A 19101-nucleotide genomic window follows, 5' to 3' on the forward strand; every position below is an offset into this window, starting at 1 on the left:
TAAAAGTGCAAGAAGTGGTAGTGACAGGAAACGAAACAAAATTGATTTAGAAATGAAGATGAAATGATTGGGAAGTATGAGGCAGGACAAAGTTTGTCATTTATTGCAAGAGAATTAGTTCTCGCTGCTTCAACAGTGAATGTGTGCTAGCTTGGGGGGATACACAGACTAATAGATTAATAGTAGCCGCTGGCCAAGGTGAAACTGATTCTTGCACTGCTTCTATTGAAATGAGCAGAAGCCTGGAAAGCGAGGCAATGGGAATTTCCAGGACTGCTGCGGGTCATAGTGGAACAAGTAAATACATGGGCTGTGTTAGGGTAACTAAAAGTAGAAACAGGTGCATGTATACTTGCATGTACACCAAAGCTAGGAGTATAGTTAATAAATCTGATGAGCTTGAAGTGCTAGTCAAGACATCAAAGGTAGATATTGTTGAGATATCAGAGACGTGGTGTCACACACATATAAGCAGTGCAGAATTGGAATTTGGAGAGTACAATGTATACAGGAAGGATAGACAGGATAGGAAGCGAGGAGGGGTTATGCTGTTAGTTAGGAAATATAAAATCTAAGGAAGGGCATTCGATTGATGTTGGTGGACAATGCAATGTCGAGTCTGTTTGGTGTGACATAAGCACTGGGAAAGTAAAAATGCAAGTAGGTGTGTGTTTTATAGGCCTAATGAATCTGATGAGTATAATGAGCAGCTGTGTAGAGAAATTGAGAGGCCAGTAAATTAGAGTGTCTTATAATAGGGTATTTTAATTTTTCCCTGAGACTGACTGCAATTTGTGGGTTTATTGGATGATTGTTTTCTACAGCAGCATGTTCGGTAGGCAACTAGAGGGAGTAATACTCTTGATGTTTAGTTTGAGTTTAGTAAATAAATTTGATGAATTTGAGGTATTGCTCAAAACATCAAAGGCAGATATTGTGGGGATTTCAGAGACGTGGTGTCACACAGATATAAGAAATGCAGAACTGGAATTTGGGGAGTACAATGTCTACAGAAAGGATAGACAGGATAGGAAGGGAGGAGGGGTTATGCTATTAGTTAAAAAACACATAAAATCCAAGGAAGTGAAGCCAGTCGACATCGCTGGACAGTGCAGTGTCGAGTCAGTTTGGTGTGACATAAGCATTGGGAGATCAAAATTGAGAGTAGGAGTGTGCTATAGGCCTAATGACTCTGATGAGTATAATAAGAAACTGTTCGGAGAAATAGAGTGGGCCAGTAAATCAGAGAGTCTTATAATGGGGGATTTTAATTTCCCAGATATTGACTGGAATTTGGGGGCTGGTCACTCACACAGTAGCAAGGCTTTTGTGGATTTATTGGATGATTGTTTTCTACATCAGCATGTTCGGGAGGCAACTAGAGGGAGTAATACTCTTGATTTGATTATCAGTAGTGATTCTTCATGCATTAAGAATCTGCAGATAAATGAACCACTTGGTGGCAGTGATCACAGTGTGCTGAAGTGGGAGTTACTCAAAGAGGTAACTACCATTAGGGGTAAAGGGAAGGGGTATTGCTTTCGTAAAGGCGACTACAATGGACTGAGACAGTATTTAAATTCTATACAGTGGGATCAACTGATGATATTGCCAACAGCAAATTCAAAATGGGAAGCATTCAAAGAACTTATTGTGGAAGCTACTAGGCTTTACATACCAACTAAGAAATATTGTTCAAGGTTTAGGCCTAAATGGTTGTCAGATGAACTAATGAGACATGAGGCAGAGAAGAAAAATGCATGGGATACATATAAATTAATGGGTGACATGGAAGCCTATGATAGATACAAGTTGATCTGTAACCAAGTTACAAAGGAGGTTAGGCAGGCGAAGGCAGATTACGAGAGATCCTTGGCAAGGGATGCGAAGAAAAACAGCAAAGAGTTCTTTACTTATGTAAACTCTAGAAGGAAGGGGATGAATCAGATTGGTCCACTTGAGATCGATGGGTCAACTGTTGATGACCCTGCTCGGGTAGCTAACAAACTAAATGAATATTTTGCATCGACATTCACACATGAGGAGTTATTCAGCGAGGGGAATGCCAGAGGTGTATTCAACTCTAGCAGTAAGCTAGAGAATCTTGTAATAACTGAGAGCAAAGTGGAGGAGAAAATGTTGAAGATAAACACAAGAAAGGCACCTGGGGTGGATGGGATCTATCCAGTTATATTAAAGGAGGCAGCAAAGGAGGTAAGCAAACCCTTAGCCATAATTATGAGAGCTTCCTTGGACTCAGGGGAGGTACCCATTGACTGGAGATGTGCAAATGTGACCCCAATTCACAAAGGGGGATCAAAGGCTGACACAAGTAATTATAGACCTGTGAGTTTAACTTCTGTTCCCGGAAAATTAATGGAGGCACTGGTGAAAGAAGCACTGCAGGATCATCTAGACAAGACTTCAGTTATAGCTAGGACACAGCATGGTTTTGTTAAGGGGAAGTCTTGCCTGACCAATTTGATTGGATACTATGATGCAGTCACAAAAGAACTGGATGCAGGGAATAACTTTGATATTATATACTTGGATCTTAGAAAGGCTTTTGATACTGTTGCACATGGAAGACTGCTGCACAAATTGGAGCAGTGTGGCATTGGAGGCAAGTTGCTGCTATGGATAAAGGGGTGGTTGAGGGGGAGAAGACAGAGAGTGGTAATCAATGGACACTGCTCATCGTGGACTAATGTTATTAGTGGAGTCCCTCAGGGTTCAGTATTGGGGCCTTTATTGTTTTCTGTATTTATAAATGATATTGATGATGGTATATCAGGCTTAATGTCCAAGTTTGCAGACGATACGAAGGTTGGCAGGGTTGTCAAGGACACTACTGACACTATGCTGCTGCAACAGGATTTGGAAAGGTTGAGCAGATGGGCTTCGAGGTGGCAAATGAAGTTTAACATTGACAAATGTAAAGTACTACATATGGGAAACAGCAACCCCAGAGCAACGTATCAACTCTGTGGTACTACACTGACAGTGGTAGAGAATGAAAGGGACCTGGGGGTGGTGGTGCAGGCAGATATGAAGTTCTCTGAGCAGTGCAGACGAGCTGCAAGAGTAGCTCATGGTGTATTGTCAATGATATATAGGAATTTTTCTAGCAGGGATAAGGAGGTGATTATTCCCTTGTATAAGGCAATGGTCAGGCCACACCTAGAGTACTGTATACAGGCCTGGAGGCCTCATTTCAGGAAGGATGTAGAGCTGCTGGAACGAGTACAGAGAAGGGCAACTAGATTGGTGAATGGGACAAAGGGGTTCTCTTACGAAGAAAGGCTTAAGTTTTGCAAATTACAGTGTCTGGAAACTAGGTACCAGCGGGGTGATCTGATAGAGGTGTACAAAGCCTTGAATGGTTTGAGCATGCTCAATGCTGATGGGATTCTTCCTCTAGCTCAGAAAAATCACCTGAGAGGGCATAAATTCAAATTGAGGAAAGACAGATGTAGGATAGATGTGCGGAAATTTGCCTTTAGCCAGCGGGTGGTTGGTGGGTGGAACAGACTTCCATCCCTTGTCGTGGAAGTTGATAGCCTAAATAAGTTTAAGGCTCAGCTGGACAGGTATTTTGAACGAACAGAGGGGTGAAGTGGAAGTGGGTTTTTTTTTTTTTTTTTTTTTTTGGCTGATGCTGCATAAGCTTGCTTTCTTGCATCAAATGCCTCTACTAATGCTAATGCTAATGCTAATGTGATTATTTAGTAGTGATTCTTCATACATTAAGAATCTGCAAATAAAAGTACCACTAGGTGGCAGTGATCACAATGTGCTGAAGTGGGAATTACTCAAAGAGTTAAATACCACCAAGGGTAAAGGGAAGGGTTTTTGCTTTCGTAAAGGCAACTACAGTGGTCTGAGACAGTATGTGAATTGTATGTGGTGGGACCAACCGATGATGTTAGCAACAGAAAATTCAAAATGGGATGCATTCAAAGAATTTATCTTGGAAGCTACTAGGCTTTACATACCAACTAAGAAATATTGTTCAGGATTTAAGCCTAAATGGATGTCAGATAAACTAATCAGACATATGGCAGAGAAGAAAAATGCACGGGATACATATAAATTAATGGGTGAAGTGGAAGCCTATGATAGATATAAGCTGGTGTGTAACCAAGTCACAAAGGAGATTAGGCAGGCAAAGGCAGATTATGAGAAATCCTTGGCAAAGGATGCAAAGAAAAACAACAAAGATTTCTTTACCTATGTAAACTCTAGAAGGAAGGGGATGAATCAGATTGGTCCACTTGATATCGAAGTTTCAGCTGTTGATGATCCTGCTCGGGTAGCTAACAAAATAAATGAATATTTTGCATCTACATTCACACATGAGAAGTTATTCAGGGAGGGGAATGCCAGAGGTGTATTAAACTCTGGCAGTAAGCTAGATAATCTTGTAATAAGTGAGTGTAAAGTGGAGGAGAAATTGTTGAATATAAACTTAAGAAAGGCACCTGGGGTGGGTATCTATCCAGTTATATTAAAGGAGGCAGCAATGGAAGTAAGCAAACCCTTAGCCATAATTATGAGAGCTTCTTTGGACTCAGGGGAGGTATCTATGGACTGGAGATATGCAAATGTGACCCCAAATCCACAAAGGAGGATAAAAGGGTGACACAGGTAATTACAGACCTGTTAGTTTAACTTCTTTTCCAGGGAAATTAAAGGAGGCACTGATTAAAGAAGCACTGCAGGATCATCTAGACAAGACTTCATTTATAGCTCAGACACAGCATGGTTTTGTTAAGGAAAAGTCTTGCCTGACCAATTTGATTGGATTATTATTTTTTTTTTTTTTTTAGGAGCATTAGCAACTAAGGCCATATTGCTCCGGGAATATGCGGTGGTCATTCCCTGACCTTTCCGCATCCTACGTATTTGGTGGTGACGGGCTCGAACCCCGGTCTAATCAAGAAGCTTGTGCTACGCACTGCTGCTCCTTCCCACCTGGCTACGGAGGCGCCGTTTGATTGGATACTATGATGAAGTCACAAAGGAACTGGATGCAGGGAATAACTTTGATATCATATATTTGGATCTTAGAAAGGCTTTTGATACTGCTGCACATGGAAAACTGCTGCACAAATTGGAGCATTGTGGCATTGGGAGCAAAATTGGTGCTATGGATAAAGGGATGGTTGAGTGGGGGAAGACAGAGAATGGTAATCAATGGACACTGCTCTTTGTGGACTAATGTTATTAGTGGAGTCCCCCAGGGTTCAGTGTTTGGTCCATTATTGTTTTCTGTATTCATTAATGATATTGATGATGGTATATCAGGCTTAATGTCCAAGTTTGCAGACGATACGAAAATCGGCAGGTTTGTTAATGACGCTAATGACAGTACGCTGCTGCCATAGGATCTAGAAAAGTTGAGCATATAAGCTGAGAGGGGGCAATTGAAGTTTAACATCGACAAATGTAAAGTACTGCATATGGGAAGTAGTAACCCAAGAGTAACGTATCAACTCTGTCATACTGACAGTGGTAGAGAGTGAAAAGGACCTGGGGGTAATTGTGCAGGCAGATATGAAGTTTTCTGAGCAGTGCAGCTTCAGGTGCTATATTGAAGATGGAACAGTTGTTAATAATAAGAATCGAAAATCAGATTCAGATGTGAGTTCCACTGAGTCTAATGGCCCTTCAAGCAAAAGCAACAAGTATGTATAAAGATATTAAGGATAAGTACAGAAAACCCCAACCCAGATCGTGGCAAGCAACGGATGGTTTAATAGGTTCAAGCACTGCGCTGGTTTCCACAAGGTTAAAGTATGGTGAAATCGCCAGTGCCGATTCTGCAGCTGCAGAGAAATTCTGTGGTGTTGAAAAAATGATTCAACACAGCAAATTTTTGACATTGACGAGTCTGCTCTGTATTGGAAAAAAATGTCAGATCGAACATACATTGCCAAAGAGGAAAATACAATGCCAGATTTCAAGGCATCAAAACATAGGGCCACACTCTTGCTTGGGGCTAATGAAGCAGGAGATTACAGATTAAAACCACTGCTTGTGTAGCATTCAGGAAATCCTTGTGAATTTAAGGGCATCAATAAAGCCACCGTACCCTTGCATTTCCGATCAAACCAGAGCGCATGGATAAAAATATTTCTCTTTGAGGATTCGTTTAAATGCTGCTTCATTCCCGAGGTTGAATGTGAGAGTCATATTTCTACTGCCAAACATGACTTCACTCATCCAACCTATGGATCATGGTATTATTTCGAATTTAAAAACATACTATTTACGTATATTTGCTCAGGCATTGTATGCAGTAGATGGTGAGAAAAATTTTACGCTAAGAGACTTTTGGAAATCTTAGAATATTTTCCACGCCATCTTAAACATTAATAAGGCCTGGGCAGAAATTACTAAAAGTTGTTTAAATGGCACACGGAAGAAGGTATACCCACGGCATGTAAAAGGCATCGAAGGGTTTGAAAAAGCAAATCAAATGAAGAGGTTACAGATAAGATTGTAAAGCTTGCAGAGTTACTTCAGTTGGAGGTTGTTGCCAAAGATGTGAAGGAGTTAACAGAGGAAGAAGAGAAGGAATTATCTAACGAAGAACTTATTGACTTGCTGGCAGCAATAGTGAAACAAGAAAATGCTGACAAAGCTCAAGATGAACCAAATGAGGTGCCGAGACACTTCATCACCAGAGAGATGGCAATGGCATTTCGTGAAATTGCATCAGCAATGGCGAGGTTTGAGAAGATGGATCCTGATGGCGAACAATTCTTAAAATTTAACACAGGGGTGAAAGATGCTTGTTTGATATGCTTGCTTGCTACAATGAAATCTATGATGAAAAGAAAAAAGCCACAGTCCGATCATCTATCGAGATTTAGATGACTAAATCTCGACAGTTGCGTACGTATCACCCGAAGATGTCAATTCTGGCAATGACGTTCGAGAGGTAAAACTTGCTGACGTTATGCCTGTCTCCTCTCTTTTTTTGTAATTTTATAATTTTTGAAATTTTTTCTAATTTTTCCTGCACTGAGATAAAAAATTGAATAAATACAATAAATAATTCTATTTGCATGTTCGTTGAACATTTTGTTTTTGATTCAATCAATTCAGTGAGCACAGATGCGAATGCTGCACAAGCATGGAGGAAATTCTGACTTACGTAGTGTTCTGCGGAATGGAACCCTTATGTAAGTCGGGGAGTTCCTGTATACACGAATGCCAACCAATATGTTGGTTGGCATTTCAGGTGAGTGGACACGCTTTGTCAGGGCTCTTCAGTTTAGTGGATTGGGTTACTGTTGATTTTTGCTTTTAAATATTTGATTTATTTAGTATATTGTTGAATTATTTTGTTATATGTTTTCCTGTAACAGTTTGATTTTTATAATATTATAGATATCATTTTTTAAAGTTAATTTTCATTGATATTGAGCTAATTTTATAATGGTAATTACGAGATCTGCCTTAAACATGTCACAGGGTACTGTGACTCCACAGAAATAGCCGAAGGCAATTTACGTGCGAGTCATTATTTAATCCATTGCAGAACCTGTGGAATGTTTTCTAAGGTCGACCTGGTGACTAATCATAGCTCATCTGGGGATTCATTTCTTTATGATCAATGTAAGGAGTGCACCGATCTTAAATTACAATTTGGTGCACTAATGGAACAATTTGAGTCACTGAAAAAACGGGTGCTTGCCCTCGAGAATAATGCATCTGGGAGCTTAGCTGGGACTCAAGACTCCAGCAATCTACCAAGTGATGCACTCCCAATTTCACCACTCAAAACAGAAAATCCAAGTGCGAACTACTCTGGTTCGAAAGGACATTGTTTTATTAGGAGACTCTATTATCAGGGAAACGGGGAATATTTTTCAATTCCTACTATTAGTTCACACTCTCCCTATATATATTTATATATCTTGTTCAAATTTTCAATCGTTAATAAAATACTTTTTATTCATCCACTCAAGTTCAAATACATTTTTTTAAATTTGTAGTGGATGACACTTGATGTTAATACAGTTTTTTCAAATATTAATTCATTAATTAAATTTAATTAATTAATTTTAGTTTTATATGGGAGAAAAAAATTTCTCTTATATAAGATATTTAGCAGGATATAAATTTAGGAATAAAATTTAAATCAACAGGCAGTAGCTCAATCGGTAAAATGCAAGGATTTCAGTATTTTTCCCGTGATGGTGAAGAATGCCAGTTCAATTCTTGCGAAATCAATAATTTTTTGTTATTCATCCACTTGTTATTCATTAACTCAATTAATTCATCCACCTGTTATTCATTAACTCAAGTTCAAATACATTTTTTTAAACTTGTAGTGGATGGCACTTGATGTTAATACAGTTTTTTCAAATATTAATTCATTAATTAAATTTAATTAATTAATTTTACTTTTATATGGGAGAAAAAAATTTCTCTTATATAAGATATTTAGCAGGATATAAATTTAGGAATAAATACCGTCAGTGGTGAAGCGTGTAGATCGCTGGAAAAAAATTTCTTTTTCAGATTCTTTTTTCATTCTGGGTTCTAGTCTGAGTCAAGGAGGGAACAAAATGGAAAATGAAACATGCGAATAAAAATAATAGTCCAACACCATATATAGAAAGGAAAATGGAAAATTGCAAGGAAATTCGCTTTCTATTTTGCCACTTAATATTGTGATTCTGTCATACGTATATACATATTTATATTAATTGTAATTATTTAATAAAAAGTAACTAAAATAAAATTTTTCTTTGTTGACCTAAGTAGGAATTGACTTTAAAAAAAATTTTTTTTATATTACTTGTTTGTAATGAGGATAGGTGGAGTAGAACCAGGGTACATCTGCCAGGAGGAACTATTAATGATGTCACCAACAGATTGTCAGATTTTAAGGGGGGGTAGAGAGAATATTATTATTAATGTGGGGACTAATGACATTAAATGTACACAATCTGATGATTTGTTGGAAAAATACAGGACCATGCTGAGTAAATGCTGCAAGCTAGGCCACAATGTTTATGTTTCTGCAATTCTGCCCCGACACGACAGTAGGGATTATAGGTTAAAAGCCTTGTGGATTAACTCAAGACTTGAAGGACTCTGCAAGGCTTTTGGGGGGAAATTTCTATCAGCTTTTTTTTTTTTTTTTTTTTATGAGAACCCCAAACACGAGAGGTATTATAACCTATAGTACTTAGTACCGTGCTTGGGTTGGAGGTTGAGAAGACGAAAGAAGATATTTGTTGATATTGGACTTGAACTTCTGTAGATTGTAATTTTCAGGAAATACGTATGAAGGAAGGTTGTTCCAGAAAACGGCAGTTGAATGAATAAATGAGGAAGATGAAAAGTTGGTTCTGTGGGTTTGAAGTTGGACAGTAAATGGATGTTGGCTGGTGGCGGCACAGGTTCGGACTGTTTTGAAAGAGAGAGCGGGAATTATAGAAGCCAATTCAGAAGAACAGTGCCCATGGAAGTATCTGTAGAAGAGGCATGCAGCAGAAACAGTACGTCTATGAGAAAGCGAGTGGAGAGAGACTGTTAGAGATGAATCATTAATTAACCTGATTGCCCTCTTCTGAATGGAATCAAGAAGCCTGAGAGGTTTTGGGGGCACCACCTCAGATGTGGGAACAGTATTCCATGGCAGGGCGGTTTGCGATTTATACAGTGAGCAGCTGTTTGGGAGAAAAGTAACGCCGAGAGCAAAAGAGAAAACCAAGTTTTTTAGATGCAGAGGAAGCAATATTTGTAATGTGCTTGTGCCAAGAGAGATTAGAAGTCAGGGTAATCCCCAAAAGAGATATATCATTTTGCCTAGAAATCGGAATGTCACTAAAGATAAGCATAGGAGCAAAAGAATCCTTTTTGCGAGATATAAGACAAGATTGAGTTTTAGAAGGGTTGAAATCAACTAAGTTGTCTTTGCCCCACTGGAGAATTACCTGAAGATCGGCATTTAAGGAATTGGCAGCAGATTTTCGAGAACTTGAAGCTGATTGAGCTGGACAAGGTTTCTCAAAATGGAAAGTTGAATGCAATGTGCTATCATCGGCAAAACTATGGATAGGATTTTCAGTCAATGGAAGAAGGTCATTGATATACAAGAGGAAAAGAGTGGGGGAAAGAACTGAACCTTGGGGGACACCGGCATTAGTGGAGAAGTTAGAAGACAGAGAGCCATCTACCATCACCCTCAGTGAGCGATCAGAGAGAAAACTGGATAACCAATTACTAAAAACAGTTGGCAAACCATAAGATGGAAGCTTGTTTAGAAGACCTTTAGGCCAAACACGATCAAAAGCCTTTGAGATGTCAAGAGCAACTACTTGTTTTTCACCGAACCTTTCCATTGAATTAGTCCATAAATGGGTAACATAAGCCAGAATATCACCAGTGGATCGACACTGACGGAATCCATACTGGCGATCGTTGAATCAGACGGAAGGTTTCTAGGTAGTTTAAGAGTTGGCGGTTAATTGATTTCTCCATTACTTTAGAAAGAGTAGAAGTAATTGCAATGGGATGATAATTGGATGGGAGGGATTTGTCACCCTTTTTAGGAACTGGCTGGATATGAGCAAATTTCCAAGCAGAAGGAAAAACACCTTTGGAATAAGAAAGTGAAAAAAGGCGGCAAAGAAGAGGAGTAAGTTCAGGAGCACAGGTTTTGAGAACAAGTGGAGAAATACCATCAGGACCTGGAGCTTTCTTAGCATCAAGATTCATCAAAATCCTTCTGATATACTTTTGAAGGAAGACCACAGGAGGCATTGAATGGAGCGTGTTAGGAATGGTGGGAGGTGTTTTACCAAGATCGTTAATACATGAGCTCGAAGAAAAATGGGATGCTAGCAGGTCAGCTTTATCCTTGGCTGAAGTGACTACAGAACCATCTGGTTTGGACAGAGGTGGGAGCAGAGATGGGCAAAAGTTGCGGCCAATAGCTTTGGCAAGAGACCAGAATGCTCGGCTACCATTAGGGCAAGAAGCAAGTTTTCTACTCTTAGCCTGTTCAAACTCTAGTTTGGACTGATTAATAACTGCTTTACAATTGTTGCGAGCTTTGGTGTAGGCAGAAAATGAAACTGAAGAATTAGAAACAAGCCAATTACGATATGCAACGTTCTTCTTTTGGACAGCCTTAGCACATTTATTGGAAAACCAAGGTTTAGATAAAGGACGAGATTTTAAAGTGGAGTGTGGGATAAAGGATTCCATTCCTGCAAGAACAATTTCACTGACACGATCTGAGCAAACGTTGACATCAGAAGTTTTGAAACAGTAATCAGACCAAGGAAAAGAACAAAAGAAGTCTCGCAGGTCACTCCATTTTGCATTCTTGTAATGCCAAATAACACGAGGTTGGGATTAGCCATGAGATAAAGGTTCCATTGGAAAAGAGACAATCACCAAGTTGTGATCTGAAGTGCCTAAAGGACCTCTCACTTTGACTGTGTTCTTAGAAGGGTTGTTTGTGAGAAAAAGATCAAGCGTATTGGCTGTATGATTAGGATTGTCCGGTATTCTTGTAGGTAAATGAACAATTTTTGCTAGGTCATTAGTAATTGCAAAAGCCTCAGCATCTCGACCTGCTGGGTCGGTGTGACTAGAAAACGGAAGCCAGCTGGAGTTGTGAACATTAAAATCACCAAGGAAAATTACCTCACTGTTAGGAAAGTTGGACTGGAGAAAGTCAAGTTGCAAAGAGAGGAAGTCAAAGAGCTCCAAGTGATTAGTGGAGTTGGGAGAACGGTAGAGACAACAGATGAATTTTACACAATGAGGTAGAGAGATTTTAAGCCAGAGAAGATCAAAGAGAGGAGATTCCAAATTGCCAAGTCTTTGACAGGGAATATCAGAACGGACATATGCACAAGTACCACCTTTGAGGCGAAAGGAATCATACAGCAAATAATTTAGACATCTGAGATGAGCAGTAGTTGAATCAACTGATAACTGAGATTCAGTCAGAAAAAGCACATGGGGTTTGGAAGACTGCAAGTGGAAATGGACATCGTTGAGATTAGAATTGAGACCACGTATATTTGTGAAATGAATTAGGAAGTCCTTGGGAGGTTTAGATCTTTTCGCAGATAAGCTTGCTCTATTATTTTGACAATTCATGATGTATTCAATAGTAAGAAAAAGTGGGTGGGACATGCTGTATGAAGTAATGAAATTTTTGGATATGGCGTACATGTGGTAAGAATATACCCAGATCCTTGACATAATGTGGCCTCGACAATGCTCCCCGCATACACACTACGGACTCCCTCCAGTCACTATCTGGCAGAGTAGAGGTAGCAAGATTATACACTAGCTGATCCAGAAGCTTCCTAGAGAATTACCAATAGGTTCAGTCCGGTGTACTAACTAGCGGCCGGCCTGCGAACACCGTTTTAGAGCTGTACCCTCGAAATGTAAGGAATATTGGATCTCGCCACAACATTCATCATAACCTCAAAAATCATCAATCATACTGCATGATGGAAGAGATAGGGAAGGGTTGACCGGAACTTAGCTCTAGAGACTAAACATGGGTTTCACCACTTCTAGCCCCCAATAAGCAAAGTGGTGGTATTTCACCGGTTGATGAGAGTCATCTACCACCTAGTACTGCCTGGTAACATAGAGGGGTGGCGTTCCTCCATGTGGTGTGGGCGCTACACCTCGACCCCTGCTTACTTTGGTTCACACCTGGGTGGTCACCCACCATGTACTTGTGCATGAAGGTTATACCCAGGATTATTAACAGTCCCACCATCGTGAAGGTGCAAGCAGAGGTTTTGGCTGTCATAGACCGTCCGGACTTCGCCGAAATTGGGTCCACTTTGACTTGAGTGTCACCCGAATATCAGTTCCATCAGCGTTTTAGACTCCCAGGTAGCAAGAACAGCTTGTCTGGCATATCTGAGAGAATGTCTGTGACAACCTCAAGGACCAAAGGGTTGTCTGTGACAACCTCAAGGACTCAAGGACCTCAAGGACCAGCTTGGCCCACACTTGTAGGTAGAAGGAATTTGTTTTGTAGAGACGGGATACAATTAAACATAGGTGGTGCAAACGTTTTTGCCAGAATTATTGAGGATACCTTAAAGGTCCAGGGAAACTGCTAGTTACGGGGAATGTGGGTAATCTGATAATATTGGTCAAAGTAACTCTTGCACATACCTCAAGAGTTCTTATCGGTTTCCCCAACTGGACATGTTATATAGATGTTCAGAGAGCACAAACGTTTCAAGTGGGCGGGTAGCTAATGCCAGGGAAGAGAGCCTAAAAAACTTCAAGGGTTGTTAGGGTTGTTAAATATACAAGAACAGTAAGTCTTAATTGTTTATATAGTAATATTAGAAGTGTCGTCAATAAAATGAGTGAATTCGAACTGCTGGTTAAAACAAGTAACGGAGACATAATAGGGCTTACGGAAACGTGGTGCCACCCAGAAATAGGGAATGATGAGTTTCAGTATAGCTTGTATAATGTATTTAGGAAGGATAGGATAGATAGAAGGGGTGGCGGAGTAATGCTTCTTATCAGAAGCAGCCTGTGTGTGACGAGCTTTCCAGGATTCAGACGTTTCACGTGCTAGTACAGAATCTGTATGTTGTGAGATAGTTGGAAACAAAGGTATAATGCGAGTAGGAGTAATCTACAGAGCAGGTGATTGTGAAAATTATGACGAAAGCCTCTACATGCAAATGAAATGGGCAAGTAAGCGTCAATGTCTTATTATGGGCGATTTCAATTTGCCTCTAACTGATTGGAGAAAATGGAAAGGAAACTCGGCATTATTTTAAATCAATAAATTAATTTAAATTTTTAAATTATTTGTATCAACATGTCAGGGAAAGTACTAGAGAAAAGAATATCCTAGACCTCATCATCACCCATGAATCAGATGACATAACAGGGCTGACAGTTGAGGAACCAGTAGCAGGAAGTGATCATGGAGTTCTACGGTGGATGATGAAGAGAGAGGTAGCAGTAGTAAAAGGCAAAGGAATGGGTTATAATTGCAGAAAAAGAAATTACGATGCCTTAAGGTGCTACATGGCCACTATTAACTGGGTAGATATCGTACAGAGAACGAACACAATTGAACTGTGGTATGCTTTTAAAACATTAATCACAGACCCCTTGAATGCATATTTACCATTAAAAAAATACTCCACGAGGAGGGTTCCAAGTTGGATGAATAGTGAAGGTGCCACATTACTTGAGCAGAAAAAGGTGGCATGGAAAGGTTACAGAGCAATAAAAAGTACTGAAGCCTATAACAGCTACAAGATGATCCGTAACAGAGTCACAGAAAAGGTTCGACAGGCAAAGGCAGTTTATGAGAAATTGCTAGCAAACAGAGCAAAGTGGGGGAATAAGGAATTCTTCACATATATAAATGCTAAGAAGAGCAGGACAATCCAGATCGGACCTTTACGTAAGTGAAAGGGGATAGTATTAAATACACCAGCTGCCATTGCAATGAACTCAACAGTTATTGTGCAGAGATATTTACAGAAGAAAGACCTTTTGTAGCAATGGGAAATTGTGGGAGCGAAGTTGAAAAATATGTATTTAATGATAGTGAAATTTCACAAGATTATTTAATGAAAAACCTTTGAGCCTACAGGCCAGTAAGGCTCCTGGAGTTGATGGAACATACCCTATAATCTTAAGGGAGGCGGCAAGTGAGTGCATTGAACCATTAAGGCTAATTATGCGAGCATCACTAAACTCTGGGAGATTCAGTTGGATTCGAAAAGTGCTAATGTATCTCCCATACATAAGGGTGGTTCTAAGAGTGAAGTGGGAAATTATCGAATAGTAGGGCGGGATCCCCATTAGTATTAGTAATGGCCATGTGGTGCACCAGCCAGAAAATAAAATAAAATAAAAAAAATAAAATAAACAAATAATAACAAAAATAAAATTAAAAAAATAAATAAATAACAACCTATGCATTTCCTCCTCGTGTAACTAATTATCCAGCTGACATTTGAATTTCTCCAAACTGTCAACCTCTACACCCATGTCAGTAACTTATTCCAGTAATTTATAACTCGCCGGCTAAAATAAACCACTGTAATTCAGGCTTTCTGAACTGCTTTCCAACTGTTAAACTCAAATTGTGCTGGTTTTCCAAAATATCAATATTAAACTACTACTACTACTTCTTCAAGAGGAGTGTTTCCATTCACAATGGGTTTCCTCAGCCTACAAGTCATTATTTTTTGGTAGAAATTATTTTTCCTGCCATAAAATGCAGTTTAAGGTGTCTTGGTCGGTTAAGCAATATCAATATTAAACACAACTTTAATTCATTTGAAGAACATATATTTTCCCATAAGTTTAATTTTTGAACAAACAATCATAATACAATTTAATCTGAATTAGCAGTTCCCTTTAGACTAAGACAAGTGATCCTGAAATTAACTGATCCTGAAATTGCCTGCTTCATCATATATGGTTTCATTTCCAAAAAAAAAAAAAAAAAAAAAAAGTTTGTTTAAAAAGAAATAGAGTAATGTATTTAGCTCTGCAATTATGAATATGATCTCATTTGTGATAGCTTGATAACCAGCATCAAGAAAAACATGATATAAAGAAATAGTTATTTACTTTAATAAACAGTAAATTCCTAGGAGATTAATTCTTACTGCATAAATTATAGTTTTTTTAAATAAAGATCATTATAACAAAACTTTTACTATAATCCCTTTAATTTCATTATAACAATGTTTGACTGCAGTTGATTTTAGGTCGATCGGGCTAGCCGGGTGGGTAAAGTGCCTGCCTGGCAGCCCAAAGATCACGGGTTTGAATCCCGCCTTGGGCTTGGATCACAGTACTGCAAAAACCTTGGGAGGTGCATTATGGCCACAGAAGCCGATGCGCCAACAACTTACTAAAACAAACAAATAAACGAAAAGTTGATTTTAGCAGTCTTTTCAAGTAGACAAGCAATTCATAAGTCATGGGATCCAATTCAGGCTTTGAATTTAATTGTTTACATATGTTGAATTATCCTTATTTACATTAATCACAGGGAATTTTTTTTTATGTTACCTCTATTCTCAATAGAGGTAACATAAAATGCAAAACATTTTTAATAATTTGATACCGAATTAATGAAATTAAGAAACCATGTTAAGGAAATTATAATATGCAAAAAAAAAAAAAAAAAAAAAAAAAAAATGAATAAAGCAATTTCTAATTATAAAATAAACATACCTGTAAAGCATAATTCTTGAATATTCTGTCAACAACATACTGTAAAAAAAAAAAATAATAATAAGATGCCATTATATTTTAAAGAAAAAATTCATACTTTCATGATTAATTTAATTATACTTCTCTGTTTATAATTCGATTAATAAATTAAGCACAATTTCCTTTACATATTTTTTTAAGGAAAAACAGAAAATTCATATTATCATAACCAGACTTAGTAGGTGTGTAATAGTGATTTCCCAAATTATTAGTCAATACTCAAACTTCCTAATGGGGTTGCGGATGTTTCATTTGTAATTGGCACATATAATATGTTGAAATGCACATCCTCTGCTTTCTCTTATTTGAACTTTGGGGTTCTCTAAGTGCTGGCTAAAGTAAAAAAATATATTTCAACAGTTGTGGTTAGTAGAGTGGGTTTTTTTTTTTTTGGCGCAATTGCTACTGTGGACAAATTGCACCTGTTACTATGAAATGAATATGAGCATTTGTCATTAAAATAAGCTTCCAACTACATATAATTAATTTAAGCAATTTCAGATAACAGAAAACCTCAGCTTTGCATTGTTCTTTCTCAGCAATATGACTCAGCTGTATAGGTTCCTGTAAATTAAATAGAGATTACAAGGATGAGAACCTGGAAGGTTCACAATAAGCGTATTCATTAACAGTATACATTATGGTAAATAAGAACCTGAAAAGGTAGAAGATACTACATTAGAATCTAATTTCTGCAGATGCAATTTTCAGGAAATACATGTGAATGAATTTTTATTATAATATTTTATAATAAAAATTAGAACTATAATACAATTTCAGAGAATACAGGCTTAGTGGTTCGCAATAAAAATATTATGTTGAAAGGGGTTCGTGATAAAAAATATTACGTTGAAAGGTATTCGTGAGTTAAAAAAGTTGGGAAAAGCTGCTTTAGACAATAGAAGGGATAAATGATGAAAAGGAAAAGTTGTTTCTGTGATGGATGCTGACTAGTTAAGGTCATGTATTCAGGCTGGTTTGAAAGAGGTGGGATGGAGAAGTTACAGGTGGCAATTCAAAACACCAATGGCCAGAGAATTAACTATAGTAAATAAAAGCAAGCAGAACAAACTCTGTCTGTGAGGCAGACAGACAGTGGTAAAACTTTTTAAGGGACAGATCATTAATTAATCTGTCATCTTTTGGATGGAGTCTAGAGGGAGTTTGAGAGCACCACCATTACCAGATGTGGGAATAATATGCCATGGCAGGGCAGATTTGAGATTTGTACAGAGTGAATAGTTCTTTGGGAAAAAAGTAAGAGTGGGAACGAACAAGGCTATTTTTTAATTTTTATTATTATTTTTTATGCAGTAAAGGCAAAATTTGTGATGTGCTAGTGCCAAGATAGAAGTCAGATATGTCTAACAGAGATATGTGATCACATCCAAATCTGAGTGTCATTGAAGATTAGCATAGGAGCAGCAGACTCCTATTCTTGAAGAAATAAGACAGGACAATTACAGAAGGATTGGAATTAACTAAGATTTCTTTGCACCATTAGAGAATTCCCTAGAGGTTTGGCATTTAAGGAACTGGTGGTGGATATTTTAAGCTGTTTGCACAGGCAAGGTTTCTCAAATGGAGGGTGGAACATAGTGTGCTATTATGCCAAAACTATGAATAGAATTTCCAGTCAGAGGAAAACAGCCGAAAGGTTTCCTCCACTCTTTACCTCTTGTATAATATATGATATACAAGAGGGGAAGAGTGGAACGAAAAATTAACCTTGGGAAACATCGCCATTAATAAAGAAGAACTGGAAGATCTGGAAGGCTGTCTACCAGAATGCAGAAAGTGGGCTGAGAGAAAACTGGATACACAACTGAAAAAAAAAAAAAAAAAAAAAAAATTTCAGCAATCCAGAAGGTGTGTTTAGATTGATATTTTGCAATCCAAACTCAATCAAAAACCTTAGAAATATCAACTGCTTGCATTTCAAACATGAGGTAGAAGGTTAAGATGGTTTAAGAATTAGTGGCTAATGGATTTTTTTGGAAAGAGAAAAGGTAAATGTAATGGGGCAATAAATGGATGGGAGAGATATGTCACCCATTTTAGCAACTGGCTGGATAACAGCAAAATTTCAAGAAGAAGAAAAAACATCTCTGAAATAAGAAAGTGTAAAAAAGCATCACAAAACAGGAACAAGCTCAAACAGCACAGGTTTTGATGACAAGAGGAGAAATGCCATCAGGAGCGGAAGCTTTCTTGGCATTAAGGGTATCAAAGCAAGCAAGCTTATACAGCATTGGCCAAAAAAAAAAATTCCCATTTCACCCATCCATTCACTTCAAATGTTTGTCTAATTCTGTTTTGAATTTATTTAAGCTGTCAACTTCTACAACGACAGATGGAAGTTTGTTCCAGCAATCAACCACCCGCTGGCTAAAGATGAATTTCCACACGTCTATTCTATAATTTCTTGGGGGATACACAGGGAAAGACTATAGCCAGACAACAGTTGTGATCAACACCTATGGCAAGAGACAAGAATTCTCTACTACAATTGGGACAAGAAGCTAGTTTCTAATCCAGGACTATTCAAAACTGGGTTTGGTTTGATAAACAGATAACTGTTTTGCAATTTTTGCAGACTTTAATGTAGACAAAAAATTAGGCTGGAGATTTGTATACAAGCTAATAGCAATATGCTGTATTCTTATTTTGAACAGCCTTAACACATTTAATGGAAAACCACAGTTTCGATAAGTAAAAGATTGTACAATAGAACATGGAATAAAATATTTTATCCCTACAAGTATAATTTCAATAACACGAAATGCGGAAAGATCAAAAGATTTCAAAAAGTAATCC

The 19101-nt window shown here is 38.1% G+C and overlaps 1 protein-coding gene across 6 annotated transcripts in view; it reads right to left on the minus strand.

Moving 5' to 3' along the window:
* The window catches only part of Nipped-A (Transcription-associated protein Nipped-A), a 1216281-nt gene that overhangs the window by 890698 nt on the left and 306482 nt on the right, over window positions 1–19101 (minus strand). For all 6 annotated transcript variants that reach the window (XM_090382460.1, XM_090382459.1, XM_090382462.1 and 3 more), the window contains one exon: window positions 16246–16284. In XM_090382460.1, coding sequence (XP_090238586.1) covers window positions 16246–16284 — 39 coding nt within the window. The remainder of the gene's footprint in view (window positions 1–16245; window positions 16285–19101) is intronic.

The sequence above is a fragment of the Mastigoproctus giganteus genome, chromosome 10, assembly GCF_048544385.1.
Source record: "Mastigoproctus giganteus isolate SK-2022 chromosome 10, ASM4854438v1, whole genome shotgun sequence".
Lineage (NCBI taxonomy): Eukaryota > Metazoa > Arthropoda > Arachnida > Uropygi > Thelyphonidae > Mastigoproctus > Mastigoproctus giganteus.